The sequence below is a fragment of the Calonectris borealis genome, chromosome 1, assembly GCF_964195595.1.
Source record: "Calonectris borealis chromosome 1, bCalBor7.hap1.2, whole genome shotgun sequence".
Lineage (NCBI taxonomy): Eukaryota > Metazoa > Chordata > Aves > Procellariiformes > Procellariidae > Calonectris > Calonectris borealis.
Genome location: NC_134312.1, coordinates 112,373,362 through 112,393,380, shown reverse-complemented (window position 1 = coordinate 112,393,380; position 20,019 = coordinate 112,373,362). Strand labels below are relative to the sequence as shown.

At 37.4% G+C, this 20,019-nt stretch overlaps 1 protein-coding gene across 1 annotated transcript in view; it reads right to left on the bottom strand.

The window, feature by feature from the left end:
* Window positions 1-2,700: 2,700 nt before the first annotated feature.
* The window catches only part of NCAM2 (neural cell adhesion molecule 2), a 352,058-nt gene continuing 334,739 nt past the window's right edge, over window positions 2,701-20,019 (bottom strand). Inside the window, exons 16-18 of the mRNA XM_075170635.1 lie at window positions 15,507-15,711; window positions 9,640-9,759; window positions 2,701-3,645 (exon numbers count right to left, since the gene is read on the bottom strand). Of these exons, the coding sequence (XP_075026736.1) occupies window positions 3,534-3,645; window positions 9,640-9,759; window positions 15,507-15,711 (437 nt within the window). The 3' untranslated portion in view covers window positions 2,701-3,533. The remainder of the gene's footprint in view (window positions 3,646-9,639; window positions 9,760-15,506; window positions 15,712-20,019) is intronic.

Below are 20,019 nucleotides of genomic sequence, written 5' to 3'. Positions count from 1 at the left end.
ACCACAAAAAAAATCTCAGAAGTTGAAAAAACAAATAAACGAACAAAACCATAAAAAACTCTCCAGAGTACACTTGTATACTAAATTGTAAAACATTGATTAAAACTTTTGTTACTATTGTGGTAAATCAGAATGCGTGTCTACTAAAAAAATAATAACAAGAATCTCTAAGTCGTTTTACTTAATTTTACTTCTTATTTTTTGTTGAAGAGAGATTGTCACTGCCACATTCCATATTGTCAATAATTTCAATGGCTCCCTCCCACCCTCGTCCCTGGAGTATGTTAGTGTAACAATTCAGATTACTTTTACAAATAGTTATATTCTGTCAACTCTTCTGACATTTCATACTAACACTTAAAATTACTTTTAGACAGTAAAAGTGACGTTTATACAGATACCTGTTTTTTTCTTTTTAGTCTAGAATAGGAAAAGAAAATAAAGAAAAGATGTTATTCCAGTTCTACACATATCTTACAAATTGCTATGCGCTGTCCCTCATTTGGAAATATTTGCAAATATCAGTGTTTTTGAGCATTCTTTCATAGTTATAGTTTGGCTTTCTCCTGCACAGCATATAATCAAAGTACAAGAGAGAACCTATTAATCCACAGACCAAAAGGTACGCTTGGAACAGTCCATCAGTAATTTAGAACTGTTTAATTCTCAGCCCTCTCATAGCCCAACGGGCAAGAGACTTAACAACAGGAAGAAAAGAAATACTTCTGGAAATAGCTTTTGATTTGTAACCCAATATAGTGGGAAATGCTTTTGCTTCCAATATTGAAATAATTTTGCAGTACATTTTACTTGTAAAGAGTAGCACAGGCATATTAAAAATAAATGTGCTGACAAGACCTCTTAAATCCTCTAATGCCTTCACATTGTATTTAGAGGCCATATTAGGAAAAAAAAAAAAGAAAAACCAAACAAAACCAAAAAATGCAATATATAGCTGTTAGGCCATGAAAGTTTTTTTGTGTAAGTCCCAATAAGAAGTACTAAAATTTGAAATGCATCTACAGTTGAGCCTAGACACTGTTAGCTCTGCCCACATTGTATAGGAACCTTGTTGTGCAAATGATCATGCTGGCTTCAGAAAAAGCACCATTTCCCTAGTGAAGCTTGACTTATGTGAATATGCATGGCATCACCTAATTTTGTGATGGCAGGTAGAAGAGGAAAGGATGTTTCCTACCTTCATTCTCATCCTGGTAAAAATACTGCGTGAGATGATGTGGGGTGCAGATGTTCAAGCCACACCAACTGCATTATTCTCAACTGCTTGAATTTTCCAGGTCTCTTCCTTGCATTTTGATAGAGGGAGAAAGCCAAGTTGCAAATACATGCTTGTAGAAAGAGTATATATTCATATATATAAACAAAGCAACTGGTTCTCTTAATTATAGGTGTACTGTGTACTTAGAAAGAAACAGGACAGAAATTTAATAGACAAGCAGCTATTTGGTAGTACTGCCTGCTCAGTACGTGGGAGCAAAAGTCAGAGGTTATAAAGGAATGTCTTCACCTTTCCTTCATCCAGAGGTAGTGCCTTAGCATTTAAAGAAACTTCTTTGCAGCAGTTTTAAATTATTCTCTTTCACGACTTCCATCCCACATTGCTATCTCCTCTTACCCACTCTTTTCACTTTGGTTCTGGTTTTGTGGGAACTTGGCCTCTTATCCTAGCTACACCAGTGGTATTCTGCTGTCCTCAACTACTTGGTTTATTGTAGGTATTTCCAAAAGTGAGGAAAAGTTGTAAAAAAAACCATAAAATGACGTGGTTTTGAAAAATAAGAAAGATCTATGAATTAAATATATCCTCAGTTCTTTCAAACGCACAAAAGCTTGGGTTAACAAGAAGGTTAACCTGCCATTTTCCCCAAATTTAAGGACACTCTTTTACATTTCTCTTTCAGCTTTACTGCACAAAAGTCAACCATTTTGCCATGACTACAAAATATCAGCTAAGGGTTGATGACGTTCTGTGGGAAATCAGGAAGTGTAAGGACTTCAAATATGAGCAAAATTCAGATATAGAGTGGAGAGGACATTAATTTGCTGAGTAAAGCTACACTTAAACCTCAGGTATGACTTAAATGTGGAAAATCCACAAGGTACTCTATAATTTACTCCTGACAAGTAGAATTTTTCAATCTAGTTTTCTATATGATTTATCTACTTCTTCCAAAGCAAGACTTTGAAGAGCTTAGTAGGTGAGGATACACTATGCTGGAATGGAAACAAAATATGTTGCTCCAGTTAATGGCACCATTAAATCAATGACAATAAATAAGAATGAATTTTTCATCAAAAAAAAAATCAGCCAAATTTCAGACTGTTGCATGTTAACCAGAAAAATAAAAAAGATTATCTTAAGGAATGCTCAACAGGAAAAAATGTATTTGTTCTAATACAAGATGCTATCAATTAATAATTTAAAACTGTTCCTAGCTGTTTAGCCAAAGTCCTCCTTTCCATCTGTTCTTATGGTTTTTTTTGTTAAGACAAAGGGTATGAAATCATAAAGAAACAAGTGCTACTTTAATAAGGCCAACTTTTAATATTTCATGTACTGATTTGGGAAGAAAATGTATCTACTACACTAAAATGCAGTTTTATCCCTTGACTAAATGGTTAGAACTAAAAGAAGAATGAATACTGTGTATGCACAAATACATTGGGACAAATAATTTGAGCTTGTGTTTATTGTAAGGTTTCACTTGAAGCCAAGATTATGATCAAAAAAGAGTTTTCTTTTCATACCTTTGCTGTATTTTAGTTTACATGCAACCTCCCAAACATTAATACAGAAAACCTGAAGCACTGAAAATCCTGGGGCCTTTCAGAGTTACACTCATGTAGTTAGGATGAGGCCAATATACTGCTACAAAATATTTAGCCAATTTTATTTAAATCTGTACATCGTGTTTATCAACTTTTTATTATATTGAAGAACCCAGGTGGAACTGCAGGTGGAGTTGGCTCTATGTTGGAGTGTCTTTTTTTTGTTGTTTTTTTTTAAGAGATAAGCACAGCTGGAATGACTACTGAGTGTCTGCCAGCACTAAGATCTTAAACGTTATACTGAGACTGGTTTTCTTTTTTTTTAAAGGCAACCTAAACTTCTGCTTTATTATAAATGGAAACTAATACAGTAGTATATGGCACTCTATGTATGTAGCTTGCACTGTAAGATCTGGACAGACCTGAATGCGTTGTTTGTGGGTAGGGGTGCTTTGTAAAGTAGTCTTCTAAATAGACATACTTTGTCATACAATAAATTACAGTTCTTATTCTGCAGATTTTTCAAATTTATACCATGGGACTTGGTGTCAGCAAAACTACATACTAAAACCATTAACAAAAAGATAGAAAGGAACTGTAGACAGAAATTGTTTCATCATATGTACACATGTACTAACTATTCCAAGCTTAAGTTTCCCAAGAAATTAAGGTCAGCTGTAAAGTTTTGGTCACGGGGTTACTTCAATCCAAATGCATTATCCAGACAGCTGTAGTTTATCTTATTATGCTTTGCTATCATCTTCTTTTGACTGGATGATGTCATTAGCAACTTTGATTTCTATGGTTTCTGGATTTAAAGCTTCTTTCCCATTTTCCTCCTTTAGTGGCAGCTTCCTATCAGAAGAAAAGAGGAATCATGGTAGCACATAAATAACACATAATCTGGAATTTAAGTCTACAACATATGTATTGTTTACACAGTCCACAGTGTTTCTAAAAACATAATTTATTGAAAATAATGTATAATTACTGAGGTTCTTTACTTTTGAAGAAATTCATATTAACTCTTTCCATTTCTACAAAGCGAGAAAAAGCTAAATGGCACATGATAAGAACATTGCTGTTGCCCAAAATGCAGTTTCTTCAATATGACAAAAGAAACAACAGAATGCCAAATAACCTGATTCAAGATAGTATGGAGATATGTGTTCCCAAGGATACCATGAAAGACTTATAGTCAAACCTTTTGCTGAATCTAGATTATACTCCTTTTTTTATGCCTGTTTCTAAATGTAAATTCAATTGTATATGAAAGAAGACGTCTGTCATTGGAGGTTATGCCAAGACATAGGTAAAGAACCTTTTATAGCACTAGGAGGTTATGGAAGTTATTTTATTGTCTAGAAACTTCTACAATTTATTTTTGCTAGAGCACACAATCTAGCTGTGTTAATAACTGATAGCTCTTTTAAGACTAACTTAGTCTTAAATTTTTAAGACTAACTCTGAAGAAATGGCACAATAAGAAGCTGGCTACTTACATTCATCCCTGTGATAGAAGCTGTTCTTATTTGAATGCTAGAAGACCTTCAGATGGTATTTTAATTTCAGAAATGTTCTAAAGATTCCTTTGGGTTTTATAATCCTTAATTCCAATGGCAAAAGTATCCTCACCCTTACTTTACAGGAAAGACAAATTCCATTCAAAAAGGTCTTGAAAATCATTGATTCCCTACTGTCAGTAGTTAGCTGTCAAAAAATACAGCTGTCAAAAATATGTATGGTTTACTCAGATGTTCCTGTAATAATGTCTCCTGGGCATAATAGCTGTTAACAGTGATTCCAGTTTGGGTTTGCTTTCTGGTTTTTAACTAGGGAAAAGTATGCATATGCCTTTTTTATTCATAACAACTGTTAAATGTTTCAGTAAACTTCCACTGTGATTCCTTTGATGTCCCAAAGAGCAATATACTCTTCAAAACCTGTCTGAGGAATCCCTTAGGAATGTCTTGTAATAACAGTGTTTAATAACAACAAATAAACCAAAGCAATACCTAAATTCCCAGTCTTATGAAATTTAGGCTGTCTGAAACAAACTAAGAAAGATACTGTTTATCTAGCAGTTAAACAACGACCACAACCTATATCTGAGAGAAATCAAAGAGAAGACTAACTTCTTCTATTACAGTAAAATATGCAGGATATATATCAGATATATAGCTGTCTGGCTTTGAGAACAGAGGGAGGTCTCTGGTAATTGTCTGTTTCACATGGCACACCCAAAGGAAATAGATTTCAGCCCACAACACGACACCTGAAAGAATGGAAACTGCAGAATCAATACAAATCTATTTTTAAAAGAGGGTTATAAACACTGGGGCAGAAGAAGTGCGGCTCATGAGATGCACTTTAGGTAAGCAGACACCTGTGTTAAAGGCTTATAAGGCAAAACACTTACTTAAACTAGTATTAAAAAAAAAGACCTAATTTAATCTAGTTTTATATAAAGGCAAAGTAATTTCTCAAAAGATGGTGCTGAAAGGGAAGAAATATTAGTCAAAATAATAACTAGACAATTGGCAGAATATACTGTGTGGAAATTTAAATAAATTGTTTTTGGAGAAGTGGATTAAGAGCATGTTACAAATAATTTCAAATTATTTGAAATAGGAAGATTTGCTAGAACCCTGTTGAAGGATACTAGATATTACTGAAATCCACGTTCATGCAAACAGTGTAATAAAATTAACCTTGCTTTCAATGCAAGCAAGGAAAAAAGTAAAAAAAAAGATCTACAAACAAATAAAATGTTTTACAAGTTTTCCTCATCAAACAGTCCATCCACCATTCTTTGACCTTACTGTCTTTAAAAACTTGTGGGGTTTTTTGGATATAATGTGAAGTTATCAGCTCAGTTATTGTTAGACATTGTCCTTTTTGACAATGACAATATTTTTGTTATTTTGGAATTTTTCTCTCCATTTGTTTCAAATATTAATTCATATTTAATCTCCATTAACAGATTCAATCATTTTCCTCTTTTAGTTAACTAAATCAAGTTTAAATGTTTTAATTACACCAATTTTTCTAGACCTAATTTTTCTTTAGCTACAGTTATTTGAAATAATTTTATATTTTTCATCTGAGCAGGCTAATCTTTTGAAATCTTAAAGCATTTTATAGTAAAAGCTTTTTGGGAAAAAAAAAAGACTGGAGAACTTTAAAAGGCTCTTTTGCTTTAATCAGGTACTGGCTGTTATCAATCATTAATAATATTGACTTTCTCTAGCACTGCATGTGGCCTAACGGCAATACTCTGCTGGTATTACCCATGCAAAACTTTAACTAGAACATTTACTTTCCTATTTTATAGGAAAATGGCTCCTAGTAATTTTGATACTGGAATTCACCCAGTTTTAATATGAAGAAAAACTCAACCAATACTGGAAACACAATAATGTCAGACTAGGAATGTAATTATAGTACCACGTTGCATGTGATATTTTAATCATATTACAGAAATGTAATATGAAATGCACAGCTTAAATTGATTTCCTGCCAGTATTATTTAAAACTTGTTGACTCCCAGGTAAAAGTGCGTTGTGCTCATCTGTCACACATGAATCCCAAACCTGGCTTTGACAAGAATCATTTGAGTTAAGGTAAATGTAGATTACTGAATAATATGCTGAGCAATATAATGAAAATACTCCATTATTGTAAGAGGAAGTAATCTCTTTATTAATGATTTCCCACAAATGCTTAAATTGCATTTAAAGTTCTGTGTATAATTTAGTATTATGCAAAATAATTCTACTAATTATTCAAAATATTTCATTTAATTTAAACTGAAGGCTTACCTTGTATACCTTTAAGACAGCCATAATTAGTCAGAATGAATCCCACCTTTTATGTACATTGCCTGCCTGGAATGTCCTTGAAACTCTTCCTTCCTACAAGCTAAGCTCTTCCCTCCAAGATCCCCTCTGGTCGTCCTCGCCCTGCCCAGCGTGTGCCTTTCTGGCCAATAGCAGCTGTTGTGGACAATGTGGTTTTGTGTTATTCCTGCTGAGAGACTTGCTTCTACCCTGTTGTGTCCTCCTTTCCTTTAGTGGCATCTCACCGCTACTTTATGTTGCTTCTCTGTTTCATCTGTTATGACTTGTGTCTGAGCAGGTCTTTCCATGTTCCCCTAGTACCAGTGTTCCTTCAGATGTCCTGACTGCATGATGCTCTATTCACCTTTGGTTTCCTAAGTGACACTGTCCAGAATCTTTAGCTGACCTCCATCCAGCTGTACTTTGGACTGCTGCCTTTTGCCATTGCTTGTGGGAGAAGAAATTACCAAGAAAGAAACTGTCATTATTAATATCTCTAAGCAGTCCTATTCTCCCAAGGACATAATAGCCATCAAACTCCTTCTCAGTTGTTCCTATGACTTAGTTATTTTTTTGTGCTACCAGTGACTGATTCTTTCCCCCTCCCCTAAGATAATAAAACATTTTTGATCTTAACTTTCTCATATTTCACTCCTGTCAGCTGTTCTAATGACTGGGACAAGCAGGAAGAACTGAACTTAATCTTTCCTTGTATCATGTCCCTTGCTAGATGCATCTCATTTGTATTTGCAAGATCTGGTGCTACAAATAGTCTTGAAGCATGAAAAAATGTGGCCCTGGTGCCTTACCCACTAACATATCCAAGGCCCACTGGCCTTGTACAATGTTTACAAGTACATTCCCCTGACTCCTTAGATAACTGTGGGTTCTCTACAGTGCTCCTCAGTATAAATTCTGATATGAAGAGCAAATGTAACACTAGTCATTCAACAAATTCCATAATTATTTAATTAACACAAGTTTGAAGTCTTCAGATACAAGTTCTTTAAACAAGTATATAGCTTAATGTGCAGTTACCTAACACCCACCACCACCCACCCACCCCCCCCCCCCATTTACTACAAACGCCAATGACAGCCAATAACAGGCTTTCTTCTTGTTAAAGGTTCTGGCATTTGCAGTTCTAGGTAATGGCAAGGAAGGCAATTTTGGTGTATTTTCAGAAAGAGAAGAAGACTTTTATAAGAACAACCTCTCCTTTTAAAAAACAATGGTGATTCCATCAAATAATCAACAGATGAGTTTCTATATTTACTATAGAAGTGTCTCTTCGTAGCCCTGACAGCTTTAAGATCTCATGAGGTAGGTGATTTTCACAACACATGAAAAGCTTTGCGCTCAAACCAAAGAAACTTGGGGTTTTCTTTAATAATTTCAAATCAGTCAACTTTGGAGGCTCAGAAATGAAACTCTTGAGCAATCAGTTCATGTCGCTTAACACCACTAGGTGAGCTCTTAATAGAAGGAATGGTACTGTCATCACCTTTGTTGAAATATTAGTTTCTCTTCAAACTAAATTTTCAGAAGAAAAAAAAAAGCACATCAGAAGCTTTCACTGTGACAGTAAACTTAGCAAAATACCAGCTTCCTTGTGCCCTATCACGAATGTTAGTTTATCCTCCACACACGTTTCAAAAAGTGCTATTCAGGTACAAACACCAGCCACTCTACGCAGTTTAATCTGTTCCAGGGGCTGCGGTGACAAAATGAAGGAGAGGACATGACCGCCAGCACCTGGGATCCCCAAGCCCAAGGCTGGTCCCCATGACTCAGGAGGCAGCCGGAGCCTGTGAGCCCGAGGGGGGAACTGCTGTGGTTTCTGTGCTGAGAATGGCTTGCAGGGACGGGAAGCGGGGATGAGGGAACCGAGCAAAGTGGCTACCCTTCAGTGCTGTTAATCCAATGACACCACGTAGACTTAAATACTGAGCTAAGCTCTGAGTTATGTGAGTGAAAGCAGGAAGGGACGACCCCGTGAGGAGCTGGGTTTCTGGAGCATGGGATCATTGTGCCCTACATACAGGGTGTGTGTGGGGATGCGTGTGTGACCCAGTCTCAGGGACTCACTCCTGTGAGTCAGATCATTCCCGCAGAGTCGTTAATAACTGCTGGGTGGGCCCTGGGTATGGGGTGAAGATCAGCTGCACCCGACCAAAAAAATCCTCATCCTCCTGCTCAGCCACCACTGCAGGGCCAGGAGGGCTGGGGGGGGTGAGGTGACTGCGAGTGCCGGGGCTGTGAGAGGATTAGGCAGGGTTGTGACCTGCCTCTGCCAGCTGTGGTCCCCCTCGGGGTTTGGAGGTTAACTGGGAGCAGCGGGAGAGCATTGGGGCAAGCTTCAGAGACGCCTGAAAGCCAGAGAGCGCAGGCAGGGCCCTGTCCTCACCTTCCAGCCCCTGAATGCAGCGGGCAGAGCTGGGGGCAGCAGCAGGGTGTGGGTCCCTGTCCCACCGGGGCTAGGGCTGGCCACGGGCTGCTGACAAGGCTGGAACTGATGTGGGGCTCCTGGACCCTGGTCAGGGGCGATGGGTGGGCCAGGGAGGGTGGGACAGGGCTGCCTGTGCCCCCCCTGCCCTCACACAAGATCTGTTTTCATCAAGAGCACAGGAGGAGCTCCTTGGGAGTCAGGGCAGCAGGGAGGGCCAGAAAATTTCTCTGGGTGCTCGCTAAACTACAAGCAGGTGGTAGTGCAGGATCGCCGCTATCGCAGTGTTGCCATCCAAGGGCTAGATAACGCCCAGGTGTGGTGGGTCACAGAAAGAAGAGAAAAATGTCTAGTAATAATCTCAGCCATTGTATGTAGGGTACCATTGACTTAGATTGTAAAAAAAAAAAACAACAACAAAAAAATCACACTCCTCCACTGCCCTGCCACAGCACACCATTCTGGTGATGCTGTGTATCTCCCTCCCAGAGCGCGGGAAGCCCAGTCCGTCCTCACAGCCAGGAGGAGCTTGTGTGAAACTCTGGGCAACATAAGACTACTTACTCCGGTTCTGTGAGGGGAGTTGTCTCATTTGGCTCATTTACTGGACTCCCATCTTCGTGATTGGTAATTCTTTCATCCTCTGTTCTCATTTCCACTATTGGCTCTTTTGATCCATCTTTCCTAAAAATTATTAACAGAGTCTTAGTCTCATATCATCATATTAACCACATACATTGCACATAAATAATTACCAAGATCCCTTCTCTTAAAAGTCGGCAAGAAAAAGGCAGAATTAATTATCACTGACTAACACCACCGAGACGCATTTAATGGCATGTTCCCAATTCCTTAAAGTCTTCAAAGCCTCCTGTATCCATGGTTACTTACCTAACTCTGCAAACATCATGGATTAGCATCTCAAAAGAGCATTTTGTTATGACTAAATAATAAGACAACAGCCGCTTCATGGGAATAGATGTAAATTTTTCTAACCTCATATAATAAATATAGGACTTGATACCCAGTTATGCTTGTACTTTTCTGGCAGCGGAAAGAGCCCTCATGTTAGTATACACACTGCAGAAGTGTACTTTAATTTCCTGAGATTGTGACAATCCCAGCTGCCAGAACGGGGTAAAGAGCCTTGTGTAATAAGAATCTAGCCCCTTCTGCTCGCACTGGCAGAAGAAACTCTCTGTTTCTATGTCATATTTTCCCCATTTTAGGAACAAATGCTAGTCTCTCACATGTAAGTAAATGAATAACCTTTGTGTCAATTTGACAATGAATTGTAAGGAAGATGGAGCAGTGAGTATTATCATTATGCTTTTCATGATAATCATAGAATCATAGAATAGTTTGGATTGGAAGGCACCTTTAAAGATCATCTAGTCCAACCTCCCCTACAATGAGCAGGGACATCTTCAACTCAATCAGGTTGCTCAGAGCCCCGTCCAACCTGACCTTGAATGTTCCCAGGGATGGGGCATCTACCACCTCTCTGGGCAACTTGTTCCAGTGTTTCACCACCCTCATTGTAAAAAATTTCTTCCTTATATCTAGTCTAAATCTCCCCTCTTTTAGTTTAAAACCATTCTGCCTTGTCCTGTCACAACAGGCCCTGCTAAAAAGACTGTCCCCATCTTTCTTATAAGCCCCCTTCAAGTACTGATAGGCCGCAATAAGGTCTCCCTGGAGCCTTCTCTTCTCCAGGCTGAATAACCCCAACTCTCTCAACCTTTCTTCATAGGATAGACGTTCCATCTCTGTGATCATTTTCGTGGCCCTCCTCAGACTGCTCCAACAGGTCCATGTCTTTCCTGTGCTGAGGGTTCCAGAACTGGACACAGTACTCCAGATGGAGTCTCACCAGAGCAGAGTAGAGGGGCAGAATCACTTCCCTCGACCTGCTGGCCACACTTCTTTTGATGCAACCCAGGATATAGTTGGCCTTCTGGGCTGCGAGTGCACACTGCAGACTCATGTCCAGCTTTTCATCCACCAGTATCCCCAAGTCCTTCTCGGCAGGGCTGCTCTCAATCTCTTCATCCCCCAGCCTGTATTGATACTTGGGGGTTGCCCCGACCCAGGTGCAGGACCTTGCACTTGGCCTTGTTGAACCTCATGAGGTTCATGTCCCTCTGGATGGCATCCCGTCCCTCAGGCATGTCGACTGCACCACTCAGCTTGGTGTCATCTGCAAACTTGCTGAGCGTGCACTCGATGCCACTGTCTATGTCACTGATGAAGATATTAAACAGTACCGGTCCTTATACAGACTCCTGCGGGACACCACTCATCACCAATCTCAATCTGGACATTGAGCTGTTGACCACTACCCTCTGGATGCATCCATCCAACCAATTCCTCACCCACTGGACAGTCCACCCATCAAATCCATACCTCTCCAGTTTAGAGAGAAGGATGTTGTGGGGGACTGTGTCAAAGGCCTTACAGAGGTCCCAGATAGATGACATCTGTAGCACTTCCCACGTCTGGGGAGTAGTCACTCCATCATAGAAGGCCACTAAGTTGGTCAGGCAAGACTTGCCCTTGGTGAAGCCATGTTGGCTGTCTTGAATCACCTCCCTGTCCTCCATGTGCCTTAGCATAGCTTCCGGGAAGATCTGTTCCATGATCTTCCCAGGCACAGAGGTGAGACTGACTGGCCTGTGGTTCCCTGGGTCTTCCTTTTTTCCCTTTTTAAAAATGGGGGTTATGTTTCCCCCACTCCAGTCAGTGGGAACTTCACCGGACTGCCACGACTTCTGAAATATGATGGATAGTGGCTTAGCATCTTCATTCGCCAGTTCCTTCAGGACCCACAGATGGATCTCATCGGGTCCCATGGACTTGTGCACCTTCAGGTTCCTTAGATGGTCTGCAATCTGATCTTCTCCTACAGTGGACGGCTCTTCATTCTCCCAGACCCTGTCTTTGCCTTCTGTGGCTTCGGCAGTGAGGCTCAAGCACTTTCCGGTGAAGACCAAGGCAAAAAAGTCATTGAGTACCTCAGCCTTCTCCATATCCCGGGTAACCAGGTCTCCCATTTCCCTCTGGAGAGGGCCCACGTTTTCCCTAGTCTTCCTTTTATCCCCGATGTATCTGCAGAAGGTTTTCTTGTTGCCCTTAACGTCCCTGGCCAGATTTAATTCTATCAGGGCTTTAGCTTTCCTAACCTGATCCCTGGCTGCTCGGACAATTTCTCTGTATTCCCCCCAGAATGGGAAGACCTTAGGGAGCTAAAGTTGCAAATGTCACTTGACAGCAGTTTATATCTTGCTATCAACATCTCATACCCAAATGACATTCCATGCTGTTCCAGAAAAGCATAAAGCTGGTCACTTAATATTAATTCTCCATGACACTCCTTTTGCAAGAACAACTGTCTTATTTAATTATATTTCTTTCCTTATTGGGGTGATCTTCAGTCAGTCAGATCTTAAAATATTTGGGACTTTTCTTGTTTTAGCCTGGTCTCCACATAAATAAACTGTCAGGCTAATATTTCAAGACAGTGAAGAGTCAAAATTTGAATTTATTTCATGCCAACTGCCATTCCCTAAAAGACACTGACATTTCCCTGTTTTAAATATGTCCATTTGCATTCTGGATTTTTAAGTGGTTTATAGTACGGTTCTTTGTTACATTTTGATTGTAGTATATATATAATCGTTAATTATGTTTCATATGTAATGAATGTAGATGTAACATACACACAGCCACCTGGAACAGAAGTGACATAATGCATTTCCTACAAATCACTTTCCCTTCTGTGGAATTTTTAATGGCTACGCAGTTTGTACTTTCTGCACAGATCACTTCCTCAATCCTATGTGAATGCTGTTCACGGGTAATGTCTTTTTTAGGTTTTTGGTCATGCAGTAATGTATGTTTGTCTATAAGACTATAGATGTACAGACAAACTGAGTAGAACTTACCATTCACTCCACCAGTCCTACTATGATCCATAATCTTTTCACATCTATGAGGTAGCCATGACAGTTATGTGCATCATTTACAGAAATGAGCAGTGTATGCATTTGTGTATCTTAAAGTAGAATTTCACTTGCAGAGGTGAATAAGCACATGCAGTTTTTTTAAAAAACAACCAGAATATTTTAGACTTCTACCCATTAATTCTTCACTAGTCAACTTTTTGGCTACACATTTATCTGTGCTACACTCTTATTAACCTACAAATATTTCCCTTGAGGATACCTACCAGAGGATGGTAGAGGTTTCCAGGTACTTCCTGAATAGATGGATTATTGTAGTTGTAACAGCCTGTTTAACGATTATCAACAATATGAAAATGTGAGATATGAATTAGACAAGTGTTTAATACTAGGTCTTTGCTATGGCACATAGCAGTCTGACTCATCTCTTGAACATCACAGGTCCAGAAAATAGTCTATTAAATATAAAAGTGGTTGTTCATCTGTAACTCTGTTACCCTGTGATTCCAGACTACAGCTGATAAAGTTCCAGGATACAATTCCTGATCTGATGACAGGAATAGGGATGAAATATTTACATGGAAAGAGGTGTTATTTTGGAAATATCAGATATATCTTGGGTATCCTTTGATCTGCCTTTGAGAGTAAAATTATATGCAAGCTAATTAGTACTAATATTGTTAATACTTCTGTAGCAGTGAGCGGCTATTTCCATATCATGGCCATATTATTGAGAGCAGCCCTGTGGAGAAGGACTTGAGGGTACTGGTGGATGAAAAGCTGGACATGAGCAGGTAATGTGCACTGGGGCTCTTTGGATGGGGCTCTGAGCAACCTGATCTAGCTGAAGATGTCCCTGCTCATTGCAGGGGGTTGGATTAGATGACCTTTAAAGGTCCCTTCCAACCAAAACCATTCTATGATTCTATGATTCAGGAGGATCTGTACACCAATTCATGCTTGGTCACTTGTTGAATGGGAAATTAAAGCATAAACTGAAGTGCTGTGCTCAGTAAGAAAGGACAGTTGAGTCAGAGTCAGAAGCTTGACATCTTGATTGTATTGACCTGGACACGCTGGCTTTACACAATAGAAAAAATGCTGTTATTCTTTCTCTTACTGTAAGCTGCGGAGAATTAGGAAATAGCTATTTTATGGCATAACTTCTATTCAGAAGCATTATTTGATGTAAATACTGTGTGCCTGCTTATGATTGGTTTTGTGGAGCTGTTCAAAAAGGGTTGAGAACCCAACCAAGAAATGTAATCAAGTTACCTACAAAAGACATAGTCTCTGAATCCCAATAGGCAGAACTAAAACCAAAAAAGAGACACCTACACCTTCACTACCAACAATGAAGAAGCCTGACACAGCTATGAATAATGAGGGCTGTGAAATGTGATTTGCTATACAGGCACCTGGGGAAGGATGGGATCTGGGAAGCTTCAGGAGAATGAACTGCAAGGCCTGGCTACTGGTAGAGCTACAGCACACAGGTATTGGACCAGTAAATGTTAGTTAAACCACACAAAGACAGCATTCTCACAGATATTACAGTGCATACTTAAGAAGCCTATCAGATGAACATAATGAGGAAAGGATGCATTTTTTAGCTAAAAAAAAGGAACTGCCTAAAATGAGGGACCATAAGTAATCCTCTCTCCAGCTTACCTTTTGAAAACCTGTAAACGTTGGGCCTTTAAAGCACTATTATTTTATGCAATCAGTACTTGAACTGTATTGTCAGAATCTCTTATCATTTAAGAAAACATATTTGCACATAAATGATCAGTTCATTCACATTTGTCTGATGAAGTAGCCACTACACAAGGGTATTTGTGAGAAATTTTTTCCTCACTTATGTTTATCAATCATTAACTGTTGCTATGAAGAACAATCACACTAATCAGCATCCCACCCACATCCAACTCAGCACTCCTATTTTTAAAAATCAACAATATTTTTTATTCCTAAAATCTATGGGCAAGAAACAAGATTTTCCATCAAGTGCTATATCTGAGAAGAAAATCTCTTTCACGGATTTTCCATAATACTATGTCCTTTACTCCCAGATTTATTGGCACTGCCACAACCATATGCTGAGTTTTTGGGTATTAGCACCTCAAAGATGGATTAGTAGAAATGGAGTTACAATGATCTGTTACTGTTCCTCTTGGACCACAGATGTGCCTATTACTGAATCACAATTGATTTCCTTTGTGTCAAGCTGCACAAAGAGGCCATCTTAAAGTGAGGTATGGCAAATGTCCTTTTTTGTGTCCATTTTTCTTTTAAGGTAACATTTGACCACAAACAATTCTGTACATTTCAGGGGAACACTTTTCCAAGTAATAAAAACATTTTATTAATTCTCTTTGCCACACCATAAAATGGCCATAAAATTAATATAAGCTGGACAGCCAACTTTTTCTTTTAATGACGTTTCCAAAATATATGATTAATACTCACAAGTAAGCAGCCTTTCCTTCTTCCAGTTCTTTACTTTTTCCACTTGAACCACTCTTTTTCCCACAGATTCTCCTGGTGATGCACATTAGCAATCCACATTGTCGTACAAAGAAGCAGCTAACATCAGTCACAACCAGGATTAACAAAAGAGCTGCCACTCCCAGGCCAATGACAGCACCAAGTCCAAGGCCGTTAAAAAGAGTGTCTTGAAAGAAAGAAAATAAAAATTTACTAATAAAATTCATCCCAAAGAATAGTATTTTCTAAAGCTTTTAAGCTGTAGGCCAGGAAGCTAAAGGATGTTTACAAATTAATCATTTAGAAATTAATGAAAATAAACAGTCCTGAAGATTAAGCATGTTTACAACCTGATTAAAAAAATCACAAAAAAATCTTTTCTATATAATATTTTCCCATTGCCAAAATTCCAATATAGACACAGAGCATAAATGACATTATTTAATAACAAATAACATCACATCTTAACATTCCACTGAGAGTATCAGAATGTAGCCTAAGAAAAACGTTTTAAATATTCAGCATAATAATAGTTGATGTAAGTTTTCATCTTCCACATTTCAAATATAATTAATTAGCAGTGATGCTAAGCAGAATTACTGAAAGGTTTAAAAGAGTGCTAAAATAGTATTTATTCTTGTAAATGTCATTTTTTTAATTAAAGTAGAATGAAAAAGTCTTCAAAGAAGTTAATTCAAGCTATTTACTCTGCAAACAGTTGCACACACTTAGTCTTAAATAAATGAGTATGAGGAAAACTATGCATATTATTAAATCATTATAAGGTTAGGACTTCATTTTGTATAGTCTTGTACCTTGAGAATACATTCATACACTTCAAAACATATTCCACACCGGATCTTGCTTTCTGCATTTGTATTATGAAAGCTGATGCTTAGCTAATTTTACTTCATTACAAATCTCAGAAAAAATATTTTAATGTTTGGACTCAGTTGACATTTCCATAACAGACAGTAATGCTACAGACTGTTTTGAATAGTGTGATTCTCAGAAGAAAAACTATTGTGTTTGTGAACTCAGGTGACCCTCATAAAGGAGAGGACTTGTATCTGATCAATAAACTAGGGAAAAAAAAAAGGCCACCTCAGTAATGGTTCATGAACCCAGTTCATTCAAGAAGGTGTCAGTCTAGCTCAGAAATTGGCTAGTGACAATTGCCTTTTGTGATGCTATGTCCTGAGCAAACTCCACGGGGCAGTGGAACAGGGTTTTTTGCACGTTGGTGTTGCACATCAGCATTGCTTACTTAGTGTTACCATGCCTTGGAGTGATGCGTGAGTCAGTGGTGCAGTGGTACATTTCCTTTTGCAGCAGTATCTATGCCTGTTGCCAAAATAAGAGCAAGATTTTTCTGACAGGAGATTACTTGAATACTGTTGTAACAGACACCAAAACATAATATAATGTAATATAATATAAATGTTTTAATGGGGCTACTACTATCATCTTCCATCTCCCTGATACACTGTGGACTGTTTTCAGATTAAGAATATAATTTAAGCTTTCATATTTCTGCTTAACTAATTTTTAAGAAAATATCTATTTACCCTTTCAAATATAACTTAAAAGTTATTTTCTTGAGGACTTCTAAATCAATACATACTAACAGAAATATATGCTTTGCTAGTCTATGCGTTTGAACACTTAAATGGAAAAGTAAAAATTTTTCAAAGGAAGGGCTACATTTTACTTCTTATGCAATTGATTCCATTGTCTATTGTATGGATTGTTTTATTACAGAACTGTTCTTCAGAATGTTATTATGCAATAAGCCAGAATTCAATGTATATATTTACATGGATGGATAGGCAGATAAAGAAACAGATATTACGTCAAAGTTATTTTCCTTTCTTCAGAAAGACTTAAGAAACACTATATAAATAACAAAAATAATGGCACAACAATAGAATGATGTATCATTTATGCATTGCCCCATCAGCAATGTTGGAAGTTGACATTTCACATGAATTTATTTTCTTTCTTTTTTTTAGCATCAACATTCCTAGTTAAATATTATAAATATAATTTGTGACACATCTTCCAAAACTTGCTTTACCCATACATCCACCTACATATTTAATGACTTCCTTTGTAAATTTCAGTCATTTATGTTTACCAGTCTGAGTTGTCAGGAAGATATAAATAGATATTTAATTCCAGTTTATTGAAAAGCTCATATGTTTCAACAGATATAATACCAGTAAATTCTATAGTCCAGTTCTCGAGATCTTATACAGTGAAGTTTTCCTCTCTATACCTTCTTAACCACTAAATAGAATGCGGAGGAGAAAAATTAGGGTCTCTTAATCTATATTTTTAAAGGAATTTGGAATTGTTTTGTTGCTGTTGTATTTTTAGGGTTTCTTTTCTTTTTGTAATGCAGTGTTAAGAAGTCTTTACCATGGGGAGATACATTTTTCACTGATGTAAACAGCATTTCCAGTGTCACTGGAATATTGTGATGTGGCAAGCTTCCCACCCCGAATGATTCAGTAACAGAAAAACCTACAAAATATTTTCATGGGCAAGTGAAGGAAATGTTTATAGTAACAATATTGCTCCTTTGTACAATGATATTCGTATTCATTTGCCATAGTTGTGGGGAAGACACTGTTTTTCATTTTTAATCTTTTTGGTATTGGTGAGACATCTGAGACCTATGTATTTGACTGTTACATATTTTTCTACCACTTTATGATTGATAATTTCCTTTTCATTCAGTATTCCCCATCCTTACTACTGCCCTACTTGTCCCAAGTCCTATTTTTCGTACCTGCAACCCATTTGTTCATACAGGTTTCTGTTTCACAACATCTGAAAGTCTGATTTCTTATGATTGCCAATGCTTTTCCAACATTTCTCTCCTTGTCCCTCCAAAGAGTGACAGGAACGCAGGACATCCTGAGACGGGGTGAGGAATATGGCTGTCATCAGTCTTCTTTATGTACTTTCTTTTTCAGAAGACAGGCAGAAATTGGACTGTCTTGTGTTTTAAAAGTATCTGTGTTATGGTTTATTTTTAATATTAATGAGAATATATAAAATTAATTTTTAAAAAGTTAATTTTTGGCTTAATTCTATTGTTTCTTAAATTGCTGGGACTTTGTACTGGTCTATCTGCTCCTGTAAGAGTCAGTGGTAGAACTAATGCCCATTACTATTAGAGCAGATTTAGGCCTGTCCTGACTGCTTTCAAAAATCATATCCTAATACATCTATGGTATCAAAACAATGCAAAATTTTGTGTTAAATCTTATGACATCAACAGAAGTACTAATTCTGTGACTGGATGAAATATTAATGTCATTCTACATATAGCCTTTCAAAAAACTTTGAAAAAACATCTTTGTTATCAAAAAAGTTTTGCCTTAAATTAAATTGGGATTAGCTTTACTGTGACAATTCTTAAACAATACAAAAAAATACATTATAAGCAGCAATGATTTTAGTTTTTTTTTTTTTACAGTGTTCCAGTATGTACCAAATGGACTCAAAATACTAGTTCCACTTTGTGCTCTGCAATAATAAAGTATTTATATATTATATACCTTATCTTTAGTTGAAAACACACTTATTTTAAATCATAAAAATTCAATGTTAATGTGAGAGAATAGTTCTTAACAATTTTGTGAAAAGATTTATTGTATACCTGACAGGACCCTAATCATAGTGGAGCCTTTTGAAACATTGCTTGGAAAAAAAAAAGTGTAAGTTCCATAGTTCTGAATGAGTTTTAATTATAATTTGTCAAAAATATGCTAAATTTAAAATAATATGCTTTTCGTTACATAGAATGTGACATAAATAATATAATACACCTTGCCATGATAATGAAGGAAACTGCCAACTTTAAACAAAGCCACTTCATTCACCCACTTCTTCAAATAGGTGCTTATCAATGGAAATAAGATTACAAAACTTTCAGAAATGCAATAAAAAAAATTAAAGCAATTTTCTATAAATGTCATGGAAAGTATTGGCAATTTTCAAGTTCTCACTTATTCAACAAGTTGTATTTCTAACTTCTAATAAAATAATTGAACATTTTTGCACAAATCATTATTTGAATGGGAAAGAGCAATGAAGAGCTTTGGCAATTAAAACAGAATTTCCCAGTGAAAAGAACTAACTGCAAAAATAAATTTTCTGGACCCTCAAATGTAAATTCAGAGTGAATTCCTTTAAGGAGTCTATATCAGATATTATAAAGGGAAGTAGGTCTAAAGAGAGAGCCACCATCTACATATGTACACAGAGTGTACAGATACATTTTGTACATGGAAAGCTAAAGCTGTTGCTTCTGCACAAAGAGACAGGAACTTAATATGTAACATTCATATATCTGGACTGACGTTACACAAATGTATGTCCTTCGATGTGACAGAATTTCTCTGTATTCTTACAGAATCACATTGTATCTATTCAATTGCTGGTACAATAAAATAATAATTGCAAGCTTTATAACAAGTACTCT